At 38.6% G+C, this 25200-nt stretch overlaps 2 protein-coding genes across 4 annotated transcripts in view; one reads left to right on the forward strand and one right to left on the reverse strand.

Annotated features, from left to right (window-relative positions):
* Positions 1–1273: 1273 nt before the first annotated feature.
* LOC121376954 (cornifelin homolog B-like) lies at positions 1274–21225 on the reverse strand. Of its 3 annotated transcripts, none has more exons than XM_041504764.1 (5): positions 21148–21225; positions 7504–7537; positions 4976–5051; positions 3454–3593; positions 1274–2269 (listed from the first exon to the last, which is right to left on the reverse strand). In XM_041504764.1, the coding sequence occupies exons 2-5, from the start codon at positions 7525–7527 to the stop codon at positions 2168–2170; spliced, it is 342 nt and encodes a 113-aa protein (XP_041360698.1). In that variant the 5' UTR covers positions 7528–7537; positions 21148–21225; the 3' UTR covers positions 1274–2167. The 3 variants fall into 3 exon arrangements, with proteins under 3 accessions (XP_041360698.1, XP_041360697.1, XP_041360696.1); XM_041504763.1 differs by lacking the exon at positions 21148–21225 and adding an exon at positions 12263–12292; XM_041504762.1 differs by lacking the exon at positions 21148–21225 and adding an exon at positions 10680–10777.
* The window catches only part of LOC121376955 (arf-GAP with SH3 domain, ANK repeat and PH domain-containing protein 2-like), a 98195-nt gene continuing 85346 nt past the window's right edge, over positions 12352–25200 (forward strand). The window contains exon 1 of the mRNA XM_041504765.1: positions 12352–12572. Within this exon, the coding sequence (XP_041360699.1) occupies positions 12453–12572 (120 nt within the window). The 5' untranslated portion in view covers positions 12352–12452. The remainder of the gene's footprint in view (positions 12573–25200) is intronic.

Consider the following 25200-nt stretch of genomic DNA (forward strand, 5'->3'; position numbering starts at 1 on the left):
TACATTCAGTGAAAAACTCATATAACAGACCATAATTTTGTGCCGCGGCTTTTACGTTTAGCTTTGCTTAAAGCATATAAGATCTCACGTCTATCTAATTCTTCGTATACGGCTTGGTTATCTTGAGTAGTGCAATCGTTAGTCCCTTGTGTATCATCGCCTTGTGAAGAGCCAGCGAGGTCTTTAAAGTAATTGATAAATTCGTCTATTGTTATATCACTGTTATGGCCTTTATCAGATTTACTAAATTTCTTGTAAAATGTCTAGAGGTTATTTTTCCTGAGAGTACCAATCCCTGTTGCATTAGGTAAGATGAACACAGTGTATATATATATATCTACACACACATACACACACACTTCAAAAAAGTTGGGGAACCTGAAATATTAATGTTACTATTAACTATTAGACCGAACATACGTTTTAACTACAGACATCCTAGTAAAGAACGTTCGGGTCTGTTTATCAACACACCGAAACACATTCCATAGTTTGCACCATCTTCATAAATCAAGGCTAATATTCGTTTCTCGTATTCAGCCTTGATACATGTAGTCAAGATTACTGATATCCACTACTAGCGCCCTCTATTGGAAGAAAATTTGTAACACCGATTATGCCCCTTAAACGATGACATCGCTGACCAATCACAGCATCGGTAACATGTGACAATCTTCAAAGCAATATAAAAAATTAACCGCCTTTTTTTTACATATCGTGACAAACACGACACGTTTCCACGGACGCTGACGCTGCCATCTTTGTTTACAATAACAAGGGAATCTATAAGGAGCGTTGCGATTCGTTGCAATCAGATCTCATCGCATCCAATGAAATTTAAGCATTTTGTGGCACGATTTCTTGATGACATGTATCAAGGCTGAATACGAGGAATGAATATTAGCCTTGATTTAAGAAGATGAGTTTGCACGTGTATTACGTGCGTGGAGTGTCATTCTCGATTTTGACAATTTCCGGGAAGGTCGATTAATCGCTGTGGAACATTATTTCTATCAATCTTTTTCATTCTGTTGATCATACAATTGTTATTGTTTTGTTTTTAGTAATTTTTTGAATTTGCGATTTACTGATAAAAAAACGTCAACTTTCAAATTTCACTTCTGAAATCGCCCTTCCAGATCTTTGGTGGTCATAAAACCTACTGTAATACTAAACTACCGGTTGTAATGTCTGCCCAATTAATTTACTATTATCATATAACCATTCCCCACAGCTTATATACCTTACAATTTTGGCAATTGTAAGTTCTTATTGGAGTTCCTCTACTTTTTTGAAGAGTATATAATAGGTAGGGTAGATCTATCTTTTCTTTCTTTCATTTTCCATTTTCTTTTCTTTTTTTACATTCACCCCAACTGGGTCAGATAAAATGTTATGAACTGGAAGTACTTGTATTCTTTTTTTCTTATATTTTAATAAAAGATCGAATTTTTTTAAGAGTCGGCCCTTTTTATTAAGAATGGTCAGACTCCCAGAAACAAAAAATAAATTGTTTAAAAGTTTTTAATTTCAGGTCTACTGACTGTTTCTGCACACTTTGATACATGTTATCGTCTCGCAAAAGTTCAATTTCTGTGTATGTCACTTTGTGTGCAGCAGACCCTAAATTGTTTATATATGTAATTCGTCTGTTGTTTGTGTGTGACACTTTGTATGTAGTAGACCCTAAATTGTATATATATCTAATTCGTCTGTTGTTTGTGTGTGACACTTTGTATGTAGTAGACTCTAAATTGTTTATATATGTAATTCGTTTGTTGTTTTTGTATGACACTTTGTATGTAGTAGACCCTAAATTGTTTATATATGTAATTCGTCTGTTGTTTGTGTATGACACTTTGTATGTAGTAGACCCTAAATTGTTTATATATGTAAATCGTCTGTTGTTTTTGTATAACACCTTGTGTGTAGCAGACCCTAAATTGTTTATATATGTAATTCGTTTGTTGTTTTTGTATGACTCTTTGTATGTAGTAGACCCTAAATTGTTTATATATGTAATTCGTCTGTTGTTTGTGTATGACACTTTGTATGTAGTAGACCCTAAATTGTTTATATATGGAAATCGTCTGTTGTTTGTGTAATACACTTTGTATGTAGTAGACCCTAAATTGTTTATATATGGAAAACCTTTGTTGTTTTGTTTTCACTGTTGAATCTTCTTAACATATTCCAGTTCACGCGCCATTTGACATATGACGCAAGGGCAGCAAAAGTGCGTAATAAGGCAGTCGTCCATAATCGACCCCTATAACAAATGAAATGAAATTGTATCAACTATAATAACATATTAAATATATTTTCTTGTTTAAAATGTCAGTGTCTGTATTTATATAATGTGTTTCTTTTTAACCGAATACTTATACAGGGCTCGAAACGGCCTGTGGCCAGGTTGCCATATGCGACCAATGTCCTGTTTGGGCGACTTAAATATTAAAACAATAATGGCGTTAGTCGCCCAAATAATATTATCTTCTTTAGAGCTAAAAGATATGAGCCGCTATTAATATTTGTATTCCACATTAAAATCGTGATCGTGGTTCGCTTACTATAATTTGTCAACATGCATTATTATTTTTTGGACCACCATATTTTCTGACGAGTTTCGAACCCTGCTTACATAAACTATTTTGCCTCCAAATAATTTCGTAGGCCTAAAGTGAAATTCGGACGACCAGAAACACATTCGATAATACAGACATTGATACTGTAAACAATACACCCTATTAACAGCAAGTCGGTCTGCGATGGATCCCCGTCGGTGGGTCCACTGGGCTATCTCTCGTTCCAGCCAGTGCACCACGACTGGTATATCAAAGGCCGTGGTTTGTACTACCCTGTCTGTGGGGTGGTGCATATAAAAGCTCCCTTGCTGCTAATCGAAAAGAGTAGCCCATGAAGTGGCGACAGCGGGTTTCCTCTCTAAGTATGTGAGATCCTTAACCAGAAACAAATCCGGAAACAATTATAGAAACTTAAAGAACATTCTCTTCTTAACCGTTTAATGAGTTTTAGACTATTAACTACTTAGATGCATACACACACACGCACGCACGCACACACACACAAACACACACACACACACACACACACACACACACACACCACCAACAAAAAATCCTAGCTACGGCCCTGGAATTGCGACTTTAAGATGAATCCTGCAAATGTTTTTCTTTCTTGAAATTGAAAACACGTGTATATTTCTATATTTTTAAAACTTCGGTGGATATATATAATATCGTACTACTTATAGTATTCATAAATTTATCTCAGTTGAAGATTCACAAATAATTAAATTTAGTCTTCTACCATGTATGTTATATTTGTGACGTCATATCTGTACTATTTTCTAATAAACATATTCAAGTGTATCACAACCATTCAGTTATGAGGTGCGTGGGTGGGTGGTGGTGGAGTGGAGGGGCTCTATACCTGGATATTAAACATCATTCTGGTTTTTGTCCTCATCACTATGGTCGAAGCAGGAACGCAGCAAGGGACACAACTCGACTCCCCCATATCTCCCGCTATACGCATAGCCAAGATAACCGGACACAGTGTTCCAATCAAACCTAAAATCAAGTAACACTTATATAGTCATAATAACAGAATGTATGTATGTATGTATGTATGTATGTATGTATGTATGAGATGGGGTAATCGTAATCAGTAATCGTAATCGATTACATTGTTTGAGAATGTCATGTAATCGCAATCGTAATCTGAATTCAATTAAGAAACGCTTGACAATATCTCGTTTTGTCACAGGTCTGAAAGTCCACCAATGGTACCGTGGCAAACTTTCTTTTCTTTTGTTAGTGGTTACGACTGCAGACGGGCAGCCAGCCAGTCGTATCAAGCTTGATTCCATGAGCAGTCATCTTCACCCTGTCGCAGACACAACCACAAATAACGTAACTAATTAAGCAAACACCCAGTTGAAAGTAGTCTATCACGATAAACCTTGGTTTATTTTCCTTTAAAATAGCTTAAAATATTAATACGTCTGATAAAAATTCCCGAAAGCTGATTTTAATAGATGTTCTGATCTCTGATATATAAGATGATGATGGCGATGATGCTAACGATGACGACGACGATGATTATGATAACGGATTCAAGAATGTTTTAAATTTACTCCTTTTTACATCACTGAACATACTTCCCACCCATGTCTAACCTGAATATCTGAATACTGTTGGTGCCATTTATAAACGTTGCACCCCTTCCTTGAAAATGATATATTTGCCCCTGCTTACTGAGATACGCAAAGGTGTGGCCTGCGTCATTATCATCCCCACCCTGTCGTTTTAAAGAATCTTTTTGTGTGTGTTATATTGTGTTTGACACCTACTGTTCGATTTCAAATTATTTCATTTCATTTCAACTTACAAAAAAATGTAGTTTCGTGCTTATATCCAATTAATGTTTAAGCACGCTATCCTGGGCACACACACACCTCAGATATCTGGTCTGTCTGTCCAGGATAGTGAGTTAGTGGTTAGTGAGAGAAAAGAGGGTGTCTTACACCTACCTAATGAATAGTTAAAACTCGCTCTGGGTGGGAGCCGGTACCAGGCTGCGAACCCTGTACCTATCGGTCTTATGTCCGATGGCTTAACCACGATACCACCGATCCGATTCAAATTATTTCCATTTCAACTTATTTTCGTGCTTATATCCAATTAAGGTTCAAGCACGCTGCCCTGGGCACACACCTCAGCTATCTGGACTGTCTGTCCAGGACAGTCGGTTAGTGGATAGTGAGAGAAAAAGAGGGTGTAGTGGTCATACACCTACCCAATGAGTCGTTAAAATTCGCTCTGGATGGGAGCCGTTACCGGGCTGCGAACCCTGTACATACCAGCCTTTTGTCCGATGACTTAACCACGACACCACCGATGCCGGTTCAAATTATTAAATTGCCATGTGCTATTAGAGGGAGACAACTCACACGATCCCATGTCACTGAAGCAGCCGAAAGTACCCGAGCTCCATAATCGCTGACCTTGGGCGGCGAAAGGCTGGGGCTACACAAGATAAGAAACAAGATGTTTATTATATAAAGTGAAATGACAACAATGATCATTATGATAATGATGATACTGATGATGATGATGCTGACGGAATTGATTCGATGATGCTGCAGGTGGTTATGTGGTGAACGATGGTGGTATCAATGATGATCATGATGATCATAATAATGGTGATGATGAATGAATTAATGAATTAATGTTTAACGATACCCCAGCATAAATATACACACCGGCTGCTGGGTGTCAAACAAAGATAAAAAATGGCGATGATGATGATGATGATGAAGGTGATGATGATGAAGACGATGATGATGATGAAGACGATGATGACAACGATGATGATGATGATAATGACGATGATGATGATGATGGTGACAATGATAATGGTTGTGGCGATGATAATGATGGCTGAAATATGAAAATGATAAAAAACGCTATTGTAACAGTGCGAATATCGATTGAGATGGATTTGCTGTGCTTGAAGCAATAAAATAATAGGACATCATCATAAGAACAACGTATTTTTCTTGATGGCTACGAGAGTAATAAAGGGTCGAAATCAATCAATAATAAGCCATTATCATTATAATAATAATTCACGTATCTTTCTTGAAGGCCAAGAAAAAAGTCAAAAGGTCAAAATCAATGGTCTCTTCAATGGTTGTAGTTAATGTAATATTAATTTGACTCGTCTGGCTTTTATACAAAGTATTATTTTGATACCCAGCTATTTTAATTATCTCAAATATATAACTTCTTTACCCTTTATTCACTGTAATGAATAAACAACCAGCTTAGTGCAATGTTAGTCTTAGTACTCTGACCGTAAAAAGGGGGCAGGACGTAGTCTAGTGGTAAAGCGCTCGCATGGATGCGCGGTCGGTTTAGGATCGGTCCCCGTCGGTAGCCCCATTGGGCTATTTCTCGTTCCAGACAGTGCTCCACAATTGGTGTAACAAAGGCCGTGGCATGTACTATCCTGTCTGTCGCATGGAGCACATAAAATATCCCATGCTGCTAATCAAAACGAGTAGCCCATGAAGTGGCAACAGCGGGTTTCCTCTCTCGTGTTTAACAGCCTGTTAAGGTTCATATAGATTGGAAAAAGAAAGAAAGAAATGGTTTATTTATCGACGTACTCAACACATTTCATTTACGGTTATATGGCGTCAGACATGGTTAAGGACCACACAGATTTTGATAGGAAACCCGCTGTCGCCACATAGGCTACTCTTTTACGACAGGCAGCAAGGGACATTTTATTTGCGCTTCCCACAGGCAGGATAGCACAAACCATGGCCTTTGTTGAACCAGTTATGGATCACTGGTCGGTGCAAGTGGTTTACACCTACCCATTGAGCCTTGCGGAGCACTCACTCAGGGTTTGGAGTCGATATCTGGATTAAAAACCCCATGCCTCGATTGGGATTCGAACCCAGTACCTACCAGCCTGTAGACCGATGGCTAACCACGACGCCACCGAGGCCGGTATATATAGATTGGATGCGACGCGTTCGTACGGTGCGCATAAACAAAATCGGAATACATTAGTTTCAACGAGAGTGTTTAGACCGAATGCGTGCGTCTGACAACGCATGCGGCCAGCCGCAGTGAAATAATATCGTATGTGGTGTATATGCCCAAAATGCAAGCGGCAGACGCATCAGTTAAAGTTCGTTTTGTTTAACGACACCACTAGAGCACATTGATGTATTAATCATCGACTATTAGATGATAATTTTGGCATATAGTTTTAAAAAAGAAACCCGCTACATTTTTCCGTTGGTAGCAAAGGATCTTTTATATGCACCATCCCAAAGTGATAGCACATACCACAACCTTTGATATACCAGTCGTAGTTCACTGGCTGGAATGAGAAATAGCCCAATGTGAGCAATGACGGGGATCGATCCCAGACCGACCGCGCATCAAGCGGACGCTTTACCACTGGGCTACGTCCCGCCCCGTAGACGCATCAGATGCAACAGTCGGAACGCACGCACACGCCGCATCCAGTTTATATTTAGTCGGAATCATGTTAACGATGGCAGCCAACTCAATACAGACATAATTATAGTTTTGTTTACGCTAAGTGATTTATGTGAAGTGTCGTCATTCATGTAAGCTCTTTTTGACTCGTTGATGGCGCGGAATCCTTATCAAAAATCGCGACGCGCATATTATGGAACCACTGCTATAGATGCCCACATGATAGATGGGGAGGGGGGAGGGGAGGGAGGTCTAATGCGTCCGCGCCCGCACCGCGATAAAAACTGAGCCTGTGAAAATCAACACGAGTATGGGAAGGTTTTGGAGTGCTGCCATCAAAAAAAAAAAAACCTGGTCTAACATGCCTCTCATGGGTACAACATTTGACTTCGCCACAGATTTCTGCCCATGACAGGGAAAATCTATAGCTTTTCTTCTGTTTATACTCATGACCTACCTGCGATGTAACTGGTGAGGACATGACGTTTCACCTGCAAAACAAAATGTTATAACGAAATCATGCTTGCTCATATTGACTGGACGAGGCTTAAAAAAAAAAAAAAAAAATCGAAATACGTTTCAGTGAGAGCGTATAGACTGGATGCGTGTGTTGCGGGGGCGGGGTGACGTAGTCCAATGGTAAAGCACTCGTCTAATGCGTGGTATATCTAGGATCGAGTCCCAACGGTGGCCCAATGGGCTATTGTTTGTTTCAACCAAAAAAAGAGTAAAGTTTGTTTTATTTAACGACGCCACTAGTTCACATTGATCTTTTGATCTTATCATCGGCTATTGGACGTCAAACATATGATCATTCTGACACCTAATTTTTTTTCTTTTTAGAGGAAACCCGCTGTCGCCACATAGGCTACTCTTCTACGACAGGCAGCAAGGGATCTTTTAGTTGCGCTTCCCACAGGCAGGATAGCACAAACCATGGCCTTTGTTGAACCAGTTAAGGATCATTGGTCGGTGCAAGTGATTTACACCTACCCATTGAGCCTTGCGGAGCACTCACTCAGGGTTTGGAGTCGGTATCTGGATTAAAACCCCCATGCCTCGACTGGGATCCTAACCCAGTACCTACCAGACAGTAGACCGATGGCCTAACCACGACGCCACCGAGGCCGATCGTTTCAACCAGTGCACCAAAATTGGTATAACAAAGCCCGTGGTATGTACTATCCTGTCTGTGGGATTCTACATATAAAAGATCAGAAAGAGTAGCCCGCTTTTCTCTCATTATATGTGTGGTCCTTAACCGTATACAACTGTAATCAAAATGTGTTGACTGCGTCGGTAAATAAAACATTCCTTCCTTCCTTTCTTCGGTGGTGTAGTGGTTACGCCATCGTGTTTTCGCTCACTATTTCGTCAAAATAACCCTGTTATCAGGGCCGTAGCTAGCGGGGGGGGGGGGGGAAGGGGGCATTTGCCCCCCCCCCCCCCCGCCCGAAAAAATCCGGAAAGCATTATAGATACTTAAAGAAAATTCTCTTAACTGTTTAAGGGGCTTTAGACTATTAACCACTCAGTTGCCCCCCCCCCCCCCCCCCCTCCAAACAAAAAATCCTAGCTACGGCCCTGGTTATACGCCAAATAGCCTAACCGTAGTTCAAAATGTGCTGAGATGGCGTTGAATGAACGCTCCTTTATTTTTAACGTTAGTGACTAATGCTCGGCGCACACCTGCCGATTAACGCCGACTCGACTGTCGCGTTGGCAATAGAAGGGGGAGGAGGAAGAAGGAAATGTTTTATTTAACGAGGCACTCGACACATTTTATTTACGGTCATATTGCATCAGACATATGGTTAAGGACCACACAGATATTGAGGAAGGAAACCCGCTGTCGCCACTTCATGGGCTACTCTTTTCGATTAGCAGCAAGGGATCTTTTATATGCACCATCCCACAGACATACCACGGCCTTTGATATACCAGTCGTGGTGCACTTGATGGAGACCGACGCGACTGTCTAACTGGGGCAAAACTGGAGATTATACGCGCTGTCGCGTCTATGCTCAGCGCACACCTGTCGATTAATGCCGACGCGACTGTCGAGACAGCGTTAATCGGTGTGTGTACCAAGCTTAAGATAAAATGACAGATTATAAATAATATTATATGATTAGAAATGTTATCACTGTAACTGATACAAATGAACTCTAACTTACGATAATGAAAACATTGCTCAGCGTTCGTTATCTCCTGGGAAGATACAAAAATAAAATAATATTAGGCCGAATTTACAGGCGCGAATTCATGAGGTGGGATTATGTTTGGGGATAGAAATCCCCTCTGCTCCAAGCGAATTTTCTTCTTCTTTTTTTTCAATGTATTTTCCGAGGAAAAATTACCCGATCCACCTAAAAATTTGCCAGTCTGTACCCCCTCCCCCCACACACACTATCCCTGCACAAGCGCCTGAATTATTCATGAAGGAAGGAAGTAAATGTTTTATTTAACAACGCACTCAACAACGCACTTTACGGTTATATGACGTCGGACATATGGTTAAGGACCACACATATATTGAGAGAGGAAACCCGCTGTCGCCACTACATGGGCTACTATTTTCGATTAGCAGTAAGTGGTCTTTTATATGTACCATCCCAAAGACATGATAACACATACCACTGCCTTTGATATACCAGTCGTAGTGCACTGGCTGGAGCGAGAAACAACCCAATGGGCCCACTGACGGAAATCGATCCGTCTTGTAGGGGGTCTTGTAGAAAGTAGCTAAAACAATTACAAAGACAAACAGATGTCACACTGATAGTACATACCACGGCCTTTGTTAAACCAGTTGTGGAGCACTAGCTGGAACGAGAAATAGCCCAATGGGCCCACTGACGGAAATCGATCCTAGATCGATCGCGCATCAGGCGAGCGCTGTTCCACTGAGATACGTCCCTCCCCCGGATTATTCACTAAGACCGGATCTATTTTTCTTAAATGCAGCTAGGTGTTTAACCACAGCAAATGTATGTAGCAACACGTATATAAGGGGTGAAAACAGGCTTTGTAAATTCGGCTCAATGTTTTTTTTCGTGCATATACATTTATAATTTATCTTTCTTTATCATTCTGTAGAGCGCTCGTCTGATATACTCGAATCGTAAGATCAAACCCTCTCGCCGGACATACTGTTTTTCCCCGTCCCAACCAACGACTGGTACAAAAAAGAAGAAAACAGTTTGTTTTGTTTAACGACACCACTAGAGCACATTGATTTATCAATCATCGGCTATTGGATGACAAACATTTGGTAAATTTGACATATAGTGTTAGGGAAGAAACCTGCTACATTTTAACATTACTAGCAAGGGGTCTTTTATACACACCATCCCACATACAGGACAGCACATACCACGGCTTTTGATAAACAAGAGATAGAAATAGAGAGACAGAGAGAGAGAGAGAGAGAGAGAGAGAGAGAGAGAGAGAGAGAGTGAGTGAAAAGAAGAGAGAGAGATTGAATAAAGAAAGAAAGAAAGAAAGAAAGAAAGAAAGAAAGAAAGAAAGACATACATAAGCTAGCTGCTTTGTTAAACTATTAAATTTTTAAAAGGCTTTTATTCATGTAAATTAAATTTTATATATACACGTAGTTAACATTTTTCTCACCTGTGAACGAAACGGAACTTGTCTAAGAGGTGTCGATACACGTTAAATTATAATACTTGTCCGATCAAAGGGCAGATACATACGTCGGGTATATCTACATGATTATATTGTGATGCTGTGTGCTTAATATCAAACGTTTTATATTCGAAATATGGGGCCGGAAAGAAGAGGGGTGTCTATTTTTTAGAATACCTGGGCTGCAAAAGTGCTTTTCATCATCACTTTGTTTTAAAACATTCGTATTAGGCATTATCAATAATATATGTGTATAAATTAGACAAATTAAGCTACTGTTACTTCATGCATTCAAATGACCAAATAGTAGTATGTATATAAAGTTAAAGTTTGTTTTGTTTAACGACACCACTGGAGCACATCGATTAATTAATCATCGGCTATTGGATGTCAAGCATTTGGTAATTCTGACACGTAGTCATCAGAGGAAAAGTAAAGTTTGTTTTATTTAACGACGCCGCTAGAGCACATTGATTTTTTATCTTATCATCGGCTAACATCAGAGGAAACCCGCTACATTTTTCCTAATGCAATAAGGGTTCTTTTATATGCACTTTCCCCACAGACAGGAAAACACATACCACGGACTTTGACCAGTTGTAGTCAACTGGTTAGAACGAGAAAACCCCCCAATCAGCTGAATGGATCCACCGAGGTGGTTCGATCCTGCGACGCAAGCACCTCAAGCGAGCACTCAACCGACTGAGCTAAATCCCGACCTATGCATATAGGTTCCAAAACTAATATTGCTAGCAGAATAATGGAAATACATGGTGAAAAGTTTTCAGACCAGATCATTATGTGCGAATACGAATCTTTGCTCCAGCTGGAGGGGGTGAGTGGTGTGATGTAGTGATGGTGGGGGGACGGGACGGGACGGGACAAACCCCCCACCGTTTCGTTCCCTTATATGCACATGACTACGTTTTTAAGTGTCTTAGTTTTCTCATTAGTGCTGCACTCTGTTAGGCTAGCAACATTCAATAAATTATCATTTGCTGTTTCTTTCCACTTCTCTCTATCGTTTCCAGATGTATCATACATTGCTCTGTTCACGAAATCCAGTGAATTTATTTGTAGTTTCTTTGTCGTCTTTTAAACCACGTCAGGCACGCGTGCAGGCATTTTTGCAGAGGAGGTATCTAGAATGGCAAGCGAAGTTTATAGGGGAGGGGGGGGGGGGGGGGGTCCCACAGAATCTATATAGAAAATAAAAAGAGACAACCAATAAAGAGACAATCTACCCCCGAAAATCCTGTTATCACCCTATATTTCTTCATGATCTCTCTCTCTCTCTCCGTCTCTGTATTATTATTTTTTTCTCTCTCTCCAACCCTCCCCCTCTCTCTGTATCTCTTTCTGTCTATCTCACTCTCTCTGTGTCTCTGTCTCAAATCTATAGGCCCTATCATCTCTACAAGGGCGTCAACCCACTCACTCCTTACACCTGTCCCTGTTCCTGGAAACATCTCATCCATTGAACATATTCAAGAATCCTAGTATATCCCCCCCACGTAACCACCCCACCCCCAACAACCAAACATTGATTTTGGGAACAATGCACATACCTGTCCGTTTCAGAACGGACTTCAAAAGCAAAAATGGCTAATTTGCAAACAGTCGTATTACCATTCGTATATGACAGTTAACGATGCGCAGAAGGCCCTGTCCGCTTCCTGTATGGAAAGACGAGTAAAACGGAAGAGTGCATGATAAAATATGGTTTAGCGAGAAGAAAATGTGATTTCGCTTTAGGAAATGCAGATTTCAGTTGACGAATTCATCAAAGAGTCTTGGGATGACTACAAGTCGCCGACGACGTCGACATTTGCCTCCAAAATGGGGCAGTGTCGACAGGCGGTGTCATTTTTGGAGGAGGTAAGCGAAAAGGCAGTTTATTTACCAGTGTTTAGCATTATTTATGAACATTAATTTTTACATACACCACAACGTGACAACGTACGCAGGCAATTAAAAACATTTTAATTTCTACACTTTCATTTTGATATTTTAAGGATTATATAAATTTTGTCTTTCTTCTACAATAGTTGGTTTACATACTGTGAATTGTGGGCGTGTCCCGTTATGTAGTTCTAATTGGTTTGCAGGGCTTAGAACTACAAATGAATTACTAGCCATGGTTAAACATTCACTAGCCCGATTTTAAGTACATACAATTTTACTAATAGGAATAATTGGATATGTCACCTAAAGAAGGAGATATAGCTTAAAAAACCCACTTAGATTTGTGGGGAGGAAGGGTCAGGATATTCACATAATTTACAAAATAGACTTAAATGCAGCATTTGAAAATCAAATCTCACTAGCCATCTGACATGGCGATGGTAGTTATTTACAAGCCCAACATTGAATATCACTAGCCATGGGAGTGGGGTTACCATAATCTAGAAGCCCTGGTTCAGTGATTCCATGGGTGTTCAATTTAAATAGTGCCGGGAATGGTGGGTGACTCATTTATTGTTATGTTATACAAAATATTTGCTCTATATACATGACACTTCACATAACTTCATAACATGGGTATAATATCCGCCTGGTCCCCCCTTTATTATTTTTAGTTGGGGTTAGGTTTAGGGGTGAGGGTTAGTGTTAGGGGAGGGGGGGTGGGGACCGGGTGGATATTTTTCCACCAAAGGGATAGCAAATAGCAATAGCACAAAAGGTTTTCGAAACAGCAGGGGTGCAGAAATGGAAAATATTTCACTAGCCAGCCGGATCTGAACCAACAAAAATTTACTAGCCTGCCAGAATTTATACTAGTCTGCCAGACCTTGATTAACAAATCAGTAAATTTATGTTGAAATATAGTATTCTGATAAACAAAGTTTTTAACATTTCTTTCATTTAAATTTACCAAATTCAAGTATTTTACAAAACAATTTACTCAAAACTCATTAGCCACATAACAACAATTACACTTTACAGGCAGAAAAAGATGGATCACCAGTCGGACTGCTAGTTGCATTTTTTAAAACTTGTCCGTCAGAATTTTTACTCAATTTGGCGAATGGATGAGTACTTTTTGCACCCCTGGACGAACGTCAAGATCTTTAATTATAGCATCTTGTATGGGCTCGCTAAAATTTTATGCTCACTAGCTTTTTCGGATTTACAGTAAGTGTTGAAAATAAACTGATATGTTGATAAAATTACATTTTGTTCAGTATTGCGCCGTGATTTGCTATGCAAGTTTCAGAGATCACTACACAATGTTAAAACATTAAACAATAGATGCTAATAAATTTTCAGTTGACTTGAAATATTTCTAATCAAGATTTTCAAAAAAAAATGTTCCCTGATATAGGTCATTGCCCACTACGTACCAATATTTAATCTAATTAACAAATAATTATGGTAGCCCCACTCCCATGGCTAGTGATATGCATTGTTGAGCTAGTAAAAACTACCATTGCCATGTCCGACGGCTAGTGAAAAAAAGGTTAGCAAATGCTGCATTTAAGTATATTTTGTAAATACAAATATCCTGTTCCCATCCATCCCCCAATGTTAGTGCTTTAAAGCTCTATCTCCCTCTTTAGGTGACATTATTACTAACTAGTAAAATTGTATTAACTTAAAGTAAAGTAAGGCTAGTTAATTTTTAATCATAGCTAGTAAATATTCAAAATCACTGATCCCATTTCTAGTGGATTTTATAAAAATTATAGAAGCCCTGTGTATTATATAAATTTATGTTAATTCGATACCTGTAAATGAGACATGGTTCATGAGGATTTGTACCTACAGTTGTAAGTAACTTGATTGTTTGATTACACAAATTATATATATATTGCACATAATGAATAAAGTTATGATGATCCTGACATCAATTGGTACCTTTAAATTTTAGTGTAATGGTTCAGTATGTAACAGATTGGCAAATCACATGAATTCAAAACTACATAACTGACAAACAAAATGACGGTTTGTGTGAAATGTTTTGCTCTGAGAAACTGACTGATCAATATTAATCAGAACTGACCTGTATCAGTACAGTTAGTGTATAATAATATATACATGTACATTGTAGATATTTGATTTAGTATATTTATAGTAAAGTTTGTTGGTTTTATTTTGTTGGTGATTCGACAAGGGGTAGCATAAAAGTTCTTTCTTTCTTCTCTGTGCTAATTTCTGAACAGCTCTTAGCAGGGCTCGAAACTCGCCAAAAAATATGGTGGCCCAAAAAATAATAATGGATGCTGGCAAATTAAGGTAAGCGAACCATGAACCATGAGCAAGATTTTAATGTTGAATAAATATATGCAATACAAATATTAATAGTGTCTTGTATGTTATGTCTCTAAGGAAGATCGCCCAAATAATATTATTTGGGCAATTTAACTAACGCCATTATTTTTTAATATTTAAGTTGCGCAAACAGGACGTTCAGGGCTAGCTCTGGCACTCACCAAATTCGCCAATTGCGAATTTTGATAACAATTAATTGGCGAATTTTATTTTAATTTGGTGAAATAATTTTAAGTATTAATTGATATTTTGTTACAAAATAACTGGGTATATCTATAAAATTTGGAAGTTTAATATATAATTTGGCGTAATTTTCTGCTGATCCAGAGCTAGCCAGGACATTGATCGCATTTGGTGACCTGGTCACAGGCCGTTTCAAGCCCTGCTCTTAGTCTTACAATGCATTTGTATGCGTAAAGTACATGTGTGTGTTCGCGCAACTGGTCTGGTTCTTTTCTTCTCGGTTCCAATATTGATTATAAAGCTTTTACTGGGAAGGTTAAGTCACCTTCATGTATATAACTGTCTTGTACAAGAACTTTGAAAGATAATGTACATTACCACATCTACATCTACATGCAGTAAGATCACTAAAGGTGTTGGAAGCGAAAAAAGGGTGGGGGAAGGATCAGGGGAACATTGCCCCCCCCCAACAACTCCACATGCAGGCATCTAATTAAGTCTTGAAGAATGGTCGTTTGGGTAATTTTACCAGAAGGTTACCACATATTGAGAATAGTACTTTGTGTTGGCATATTTGTGAAGGGATTACAATGGGAATTGTAAACTTCATACATACAAATGTATATATGTGTAGTTAATTAACAGGACTATAATTTATGGTAACCTGTCCGAATTTCTGCCAGAGGGTAAAATGGGTATACTAAGCACCATACCCAGAATATTTTGCAGATTTACAATTTATATTCACAGGGCTATAGCTCTGGGTTATCAGAAAACTTCACCAAATTATCTCAGAAATGCACAGCTTAATTTATTCCAACAAAATATCAATTATTACATTAAATTTCTTTCACAACCCCCCCCCGACTTCCCCCATTTAAAAAAATCAATTAAAAAAAATCGCCAATTTTTAATATTTGCAATTCAGGGCTTCTAGATTATGGTAGCCCCACTCCCATGGCTAGTGATATTCGATGTTAGGCTAGTAAACAACTACTATTGCCATGCCCGATGGCTAATGGAAAAAATTGTCAAATGTTGCAGTTAAGTCTATTTTGTAAACATGAATATCCTGCCCCCACCCCAAACGCCCAATGTTAGCGTTTTTAAACTCTATCGCTCTCTTTAGGTGATATATCTGATTATTACAATTATTTACTAAAATTATATTAAGTAAAGTAAGGCTAGTGAATTTTTAATTGTGGCAAGTAAATTTTTTAAATCACTGATCCCATGGCTAGTGAATTTTATAAAATTTCTAGAAACCCTGTGCAATTGTCGTATTGTTGAGTGGCAGAGCTAGGCCTGATATCTAGTGCAAATTAACCTGTATTAAGCACACAGCTACATGTACAGCATCTTAAAATACCCACTTTATTACTGTTTGTAATGTATACCAGCTAGGCATGTTAATCATGTTGTAAACAGTTAATCATACGGCAGTTATAAGACCTCTCCAAGAGACACCCTACTGGGCAGTCTGCTGAGGTCTTATCACCTTCTTGTAAACATTCTGTCATCTCTGAATCTTAGATTAGTTCTAAAGATACTGGTCCTCATAGCACAGTTCTAAGTGTTGCACAGGGTGTCCTAGGGTTTAACACATGGCTGTGTCTTCTCCTTCAAAAACTTGTTCCAGTAAATATAAATGTCAGCCAGATCTGGTGTTTTTAAAAAAAAAAAATTATAAAGATTCTTAAACTCCTTTTCATAGACAATATATTTGTGGTCACTGGTTTTGATGGTGCATATATAGTGCAATGCTTAAAACCTTTTTTTTGTAATAAATTGTTTTTTAATACAAATTAAGCCTCATTTCAGGTTTCTGCCAAAACTAATTTGAATGTATATACATTGTACGCATACTAACAAAACAGAAAGAAAGAAGAGACTATAATTGCTCGTAGTCATACTAGGTGGTTATGGGTTTGAAAACCTATGAAATGAAACACTGCATTTCGTGTATTTTAACAATTCTCTTACTACAACCGGCCTCCGTGGCGTCGTGGCAGGCCTTCGGTCTACAGGCAGGTAGGTACTGGGTTCGGATCCCAGTCAAGGCATGGGATTTTTAATCCAGATACCGACTCCAAACCCTGAGTGAGTGCTCCACAAGACTCATTGGGTAGATGTAAACCACTTTCACCGACCAGTGATCCATAACTGGTTCAACAAAGGCCATGGTTTGTGCTATCCTGCCTGTGGGAAGCGCAAATAAAAGATCCCTTGCTGCCTATCGGAAGAGTAGCCCATGTAGTGGTGACAGTGGGTTTCCTCTCAATATCTGTGTGGTCCTTAACCATATGTCTGACGCCATATAAAATGTGTTGAGTGCGTCGTTAAATAAAACATTTCTTTCTTTTGCTACAGTCGGGGGGCGGGATATAGCCCAGTGGTACAGCGTTCGCTCGGTGCACGGTCAGTGTGGGATCGATCCCTGTCGGTGGGCCCATCGGGCTTTGGGCTATTTCTCGTTCCATCCAGTGCACCACGACTGGTATATCAAAGGCTGTGGTATGTGTTATCCTGTTTGTGGCATGGTGCATATAAAAGATCCCTTGCTGCTAATTGGAAAAAGTAGCCCATGAAGTGGCAACAGTGGGTTTCCTCTCTCAATATATGTGTGGTCCTTAACCATATGTTTGACGCCATATAACCGTGAATAAAATGTTTTGAGTGCATCTTTAAATAAAACATTTCCTTCCATCCTTCCATTAATTTCCAAGATTTTGGGATATTTAATTTTACTCTGCATGCCATACAATTTACCATCTGGCAGAAGCCCTGCATTTGTCATCGGATTCTACCAAAACCCACATTTAGATTCCCACAGCTTCACATATGATGGGAACCCACAAGACTATTTCCTTGGAGCAATGTGAGGTAATTCAATTACCTGTTACAGCACTGCTAATTGATGTCACTTCTGAAGGTGTACATGTGATTGTTATCACTCGCTTCCCTTGCCGTAGGCCGGCCATATCAATCAATCATTATTTACCTGTATGGGCCACTCACTTCAATAGTCTGTCCGCTATACTTGCATATACATATACATATACACATGTACATATATATGCTGTACATGTATTCTATTAAAGGGACATACCCTAGTTTTTAAACACTAAGGCATATTTTTCACTATTAGAGCCGTTTATGATCACTGAAATCAAACATCACTTATACATGTATTTTATTGTTTAGATTATCCATTTCCATACAACCGAAGTGTTTCTGGTTATCCTGGTGTTTCTAATACCACAAAATGCATTCTCATATTTTAAAAAAACGCACATGTGTCTGAGAAGTAATGATTACTGAATCGCGTTTTAATCAGTTTTTTAAGGGTATTTCAACGTCATATACTCTTGTTTCACTCTAGTATATAAATCCAACTTTTTTCAGGTTTCTAAATTAACAAAACTTAGTGTCCATTTTTATGGGTTCAAACTAGTGTCTAGGTGAAAAATATGCATTAGTGTTTAAAAACTAGGGTCTGTCCCTTTAATTGTTTTTGATACCCCATCAATCTGGAAGCAGATTGTTATTGAATCTATGGGAATAGAGGAATTTTGTTCTTTGTATGTCTTCTTGTCAGTGTTTCTGCCAGAAAGAAATTTTTGGGTATGGTGCTATGGAATTGAAAGCAATCATAGTCAACATGGTGTGTGGGGGGCCTCTCCAAGAAAGAAAATTGATTCAGTTTAGGGTTAGGGTTAAGAAAATGATACATTAGTGATAAGAGTAATTAATTTTGTTAAAAGGTTAACTTTAAAAAAAAAAAAAAAAAAAAAAAAAATCTAAGTATGGCGCCATACCCGTTTTACCCTCTGGCAGAAACCCTGCTTGTTCTCTATGGTGTTGCTATTCAATATTGGCTATACAAGTTTCATGGGATGTTGCATAATCTTGCAGTTGTGGCGTTGTGGTTAGGCCATCGGTCTACAGGCTGGTAGATACTGGGTTCGGATCCCAATCGAGGCATGGGATTTTTAATCCAGATACCGACTCCAAACCCTGAGTGAGTGCTCCGCAAGGCTCAGTGGGTAGGTGTAAACCACTTGCACCGACCAGTGATCCATAACTGGTTCAACAAAGGCCATGGTTTGTGCTATCCTGCCTGCAGGAAGTGCAAATAAAAGATCCCTTGCTGCTAATCGGAAAGAGTAGCCCATGTATTGGCGACAGAGGGTTTCCTCTCAAACTCTGTGTGGTCCTTAACCATATGTCTGATGCCATATAACCGTAAATAAAATGTGTTGAGTGCATCATTAAATAAAACATTCCTTTCTTTTTTTTCTTTCAATGGCTCAATGGCCACTGCACTGACTTCTCTCTCACTAACAAATAACAACCAACCATTATTCTGAACAGACAGCTCAGATAAAAACTTTTGTGAACAGAACTACATGCTTGAACATTACTTGGATACAAAAGCACAAAAAGAACTACTTAAAATAAAGCAATTAATAAACTATTAAATAAGCACAGTATATAACTTGAAAGCAACATCAAATTGGCCTTGAGACAAAGGTGCTGTTATACATACATACATACATGTGTGTATACTTGTACAAGTGTGTACAGTGTATTCGGCATTGTTACATGTATATGTAGGAATTACATGCAACAGGGTTTCTGCTAGAGAGTAAAACAGTCATGGCACCACACCCAAATTATTTAGCAGATTTTTAACTTGAAAGCAATATCAAATTGGCCTTGAGACAAAGGTGCTGATTAATTTACATACATGTGCGTACATTTGTACAAGTGTGTACAGTGTATTCTGCATTGTTACATGTATATGTAGGAATTACATGTAGCAGGGTTTCTGCTAGAGGGCAAAACAGGTATGGTGTCATACCCAAAATTATGTGCAGATTTAATTTTTTTAAGTTAATGTTTTGACAAAATTAATTACTCTTTTCATTACTGTACGATTTTCTTAACCCTAACCCTAAACTTAATCCATTTTCTTTCTGGGGGAAGCCCCCTATAACCCCCTGTTGACTGATTGCGTTCAATTCCATAGTGCCATACCCAAAAATGTATTTCTGGCAGAATCACTGTGTACATGTAGGTGCCAAAGATAGCATTGAGAACCCCCCCCCCCCCCCCCCCCCCACATTATTTGAACGAAGTATCGGAATAATCATGCAAACACAAAATCTGTTTGACTTCATGTATTGCTATGTACATGATTGTAGGCCATTGTTGTAGTGAGCTGTGTGTATTGCCAGACCTTCCTGTATTGTGCCATTGTTCAGAGGGAAGGCAGGAAGGAAGCCAAAATGACAAGTTAACAGCTGTGTAGAAATATTTCCACCGAGTATATCCTATGAGTAAACATACATGTACTACACTTCATGGGCTGGTTGTCATTGTACCAAGGCATTAAATATATAGCTTGGTAGTAGAGCATTCGTCTGAATCTGCCTGTAGGCAAATTTTCCCCGACACATAATGTACATTTTCCTAAATGTCTGAGCTTATATCCATGTAGTGAACATGCCTGCATGGGGCCTAATTCACAAAGGTCTCTTAGGCTCTGCTAGACAACAAAGCATCCTCTTTACAAGTCTTTTTAGCATTGCACTGTGCGATCGAAAAGTTGCAAGAGTTTAATTAATTAGGCCCCTGAACGTTTAAGTCAAAAGGGACACATAAAGTGATAAACAGAAGGGAATATTTTGTTTTCAATATTTTGATTAGCAACAATTATTAGTTGATTAAAAATTAATTAGTTAAAAGTTGGTTTTGTTTAACAACACCACCAGAGCACATTGATGTATTAATCATCGGCTTTGGATGTCAAACATTTGGTAATTTGACATATACTACACTACATGTATATATGTTATAAACGAAAAGAAATATCAATGGTTATATCCTTTGCCAGAATTACATAAGAAAAAAATACTAATAGTAACAGAAGAATAGCATTTAAATAATTAATACATTTCAATTATTATTAAAAACAACAAATATGCGTACATACATGGCTGTTAACTGTCCGTCGTGAGACGGATTGCCGTCGTCAGAGAAATTGTGGAAAAAAAAAATTCCGGCCGTTTTCGGTTTCCGTAATGTCAACCCGATCACTTTGGCCGTTTTCTTTGCCCCACTGACCCCTCCGCCCCCTTTAGGTACCTATCGGATGGGTATAATCTACCATACATTTTGGGGCCCCACTCCCCTAACGTAAATTCCCAATCCAATATCAAACCTTTTCCCAATTACGACCCAACAGTTTCCCAATAAAGATTCCCAAAGTTGCTCTTATCGCGGATACTTGAATTCCTAAAAATGTTTTAAAATTTAGCTAATTGTATATTTAAAAAAAAAAAAATGGCATCGAACAAGTTTCGTTTTGGTTTTCTGATCGATTACGTACACGTGACGAACAAGTCTGACCTGGATATGCAAATTAGTTTTATCCTGTTTTGATAGTCAGTTGTGTCGTAGTTTTTAGTAATAATGCCTACATTGTCTGATATAATACAGTTTTGGTAGAAGAATACAACTTTTTGTTTTAATTCATCCATTTGCGTTAACACATATTTGGGATCTATCGCAACACTTCCAATCCGCTATTTACATAGTCCGAACGGACGTAGAAAGTAAAGTATTGACTTGATGTGCACCCTGCACTACCGTTTACTGTGCTATTTTAAGCAGACGATCTTATTTTATAAAAAGGTGTGTACATATGTTTCGTACTTTTTTTTTCAAATATTTTATTATTTAAACTTTTATTTTTTAAAAATCATTTTTGGTATGGTTTTTGTATTTAAAAAAAACAACAAAAAACGTTACTACAGTAGTTGTAAATTAAGTGAAACCCCCCACCCACCTTTCATTTAAATGTGCTACTCACTCCCTTTGAAGTAATGGCCGTACCCGATGTCACACCATATGATGAACAGCACGTGCGAGTTTGAACACTGTTACAATGTAATAGTTCTGCTGGGAAATATTAGATTGCGTATTATAGATATTGAAACTTAATAAAGTTTATCCGGTCCAACATAACATTTACCGACCAGCGGTATGTTATTTCTTTATTATTTACGATTGAATAATGGGATCATTCGAGAACTACGCAACGAGCACCAAGGAGAGTGGGAATTATGGGATGTGACAAAACGTAATTGGGGGGGGGGGGGGGGGGGGGGGGGGGGGGGGGTTATTGTGCAACGTAATGTTAATTCATAAAGTAAAATGCAACCAGTCATTGCCATTTTATTTTAACATATATATGTATTACTAAAGACCCCAAAGCAAAATATGACACGGTCACAAAACGTTACAAGGGGAGAAGAGTATTGAAACTGCAAGATTTTGCGTCACGTATTGTTAAATGACACAAAGATCAACAAAGGACTATTCAACATTAGCGTAATACAGTATCAGACATTGGCTTTTACCTCAATTTTTAACGACCCCCTCCCCCTCCCATAATGAATTTGCAATAACACAAGGACCACCCGATGTAAATGTATTTGAATATTTGATTTGCCGTCCATCAGCTAGCGGTCAAGCCTAAATATCAGGTAATAATGCAAACTTTAAAAAAAATGCCCGTACTAGGGCCGTAGCTTATGAAAGAACACCCCAGCAAATGTTAGCCTAATAGGACTATTTCCCAGTGGCGTAGCCGGGGGGGGGGGGGGGGGGGGGGGGGCGCAGGGGGCCATGCCCCCCCCCAAATCCCAGGAAATTGTTACCTTTTTGCTTATTAATAACTTTAAAAAGGTTCCTGTGTCATATCCCACTACACAAGTGTGCCCCCCCCCCCCCCCCCCGAAATACAGAATCCTGCCTATGCCACTGCTATTTCCATTAATATAGGTTCACTGCAGGACCCATCAAATTAATGTTTTTGTCCAATAAAAAAAATAACAGGGTGTGGGATGGGAGAAATACATGTTTAAAGTGGACTACAATTGTCATATAAAACATTACCATTTTGAATGCCCTGTACCTTGAAATTTCAGTCACAACATTTTACTTTTGTTAACAGCCATGTACATATATAAATGTTTTTTAAAAATATTAAAAGTATTAATCAAGGCGCGTTCTATCACTGTCAGTCTAATCATTCCATGGTCATAATTAAGACATCTACGATTTGTACCTACATGTGTGTACTTCATTCACAAAATATTATTAAAAAAAGAATACTTGATTATTTGAAGTTGATCCTTTAATTGAATGATTAAAGGTTTATTTTCAAAAGCAATACACATCTACACGTTTACAGGCATCGAAATAAGCATAGTGTCTGGTAACCCATTTACAGGTTACCACAATAGCCTGGTTACTATGTGAAAGTTAGAATTGAATTCCTGTTACTACTACTGTTAACGTGGACATTCTGAAATTGTATCGGTGCGAGAAACGAGAAACGAAATCCGGAAGTAAATTCATCTAGTGGATTCTGCTTAAACGCGGAATGACTATAATTGCTTGCAACTGCACAAGTGCGTGCGAACATCGATGCAATTCCGTACGAGAAAATGAAATGATGAAGTCTGGAATGAATTGCCTGGTTTACGTTCGGAAACGAAACTACCGTTAATTTGAAATTTTTGTCGAGAACAAAACACCGTTCCTGACTTTTCTTATTTCGATGCCTGCATTTAGCATACATGTAGATAAATAACTGTAGGACTGAACCCCTTCAGTGGACCCATCTGATTGGGTTTTTTTTCCCCACCAGGGTTTCTGCCAAGAGTAGCCCATGAAGTGGTGACAGTGGGTTTCCTCTCAATATCTGTGTGGTCCTTAACCATATGTCTGACGCCATATAACCGTAAATAAAATGTGTTGAGTGCGTCGTTAAATAAAACATTTCCTTCCTTCCTATAAAAGACTATTACTATACCTTGATACATTTTTTTATACTGCTTTTTATACTGCACCCTCAGTTATTGGAGATGCATGTACATCTAGACACATGTATTGGCCTGGAGACTGGCAGTAAACTGTGTTATTATCTTGGATATGAGTGGTCATTACACTGTCAGTCCCTGGCTGTGTTTAAACCCACATCCTCCGCGCTGACTGACATGTTTGATAAGCACTTCCTCCATTAGCTCGCCATCTACATGAGTATGTACAATATTGGACACACACATTTATGTAGGCTTCTCTCTTGTCAGATACACAGATATCTAATGTACAGTGAGACTGATACTGAGTGGCCACTGACATGGTTGTACATGCAGGAGGTGTTTCCTTAAGACATATTACAGTTAATATTAGAACTTCCATTTTAGGCATCAAAATAAGCATTGCGTGTGGTGATCCATATATGTTACTAGAAATTACGGGCCAATTGGTAACCTATACGACACATTTATAAAGGAGGCCGGATGTAGCCCAGTGGTAAAGCACTCTCTTGATGCGCAGTCGGTTTGGGATCGATCCCTGTCGGTGGCCCCATTGGGCTATTTCTCATTCCAGCCAATGTTCCACAACTGGTATAACAAAGGCCATGGTATGCACTATTCTGTCTGTGAGATGGTGCATATAAAAGATCCCTTGCTGCTAATAAAAAAGGAGTAGCCCATGAAGTGGCGACAGCAGGTTTCCTCTCTCAATATCTGTGTGGCCCGTAACTATATTTCTGATGCCATATAACCATAAATAAAATGTGTTGAATGCGTCTTTTCCTTCCTTCCTTTATAAAGTTACAATTCCCATTATTTCATTTATAAATATACAATATACGTAAACAAATTTCAAACACATCTATATACATGTATATATTTTTATTTATTCGTATCACTGTTCTTATACCAGGTATTTACCCAGGCGTTCTGTGGTACTGAACATATAGGCACGTAGCAAGTGGCATTGAAAATTCCCAATTTTATGAATAAATATTTTTTAAACAATGGTACAAGTGCTACATCATCCTGTGACCTAAAAGACATCCCAGTTATGATTAGATGTAAATCACGTTAATTTCCACAATTCCGTTAGCTGTGGGATGTACTTTAAAAAAAATCCGATTAATAAGATTTTGTGAAAAATGAAGTACCAT

Source organism: Gigantopelta aegis, chromosome 7, assembly GCF_016097555.1.
Source record: "Gigantopelta aegis isolate Gae_Host chromosome 7, Gae_host_genome, whole genome shotgun sequence".
Classification (NCBI taxonomy): domain Eukaryota; kingdom Metazoa; phylum Mollusca; class Gastropoda; order Neomphalida; family Peltospiridae; genus Gigantopelta; species Gigantopelta aegis.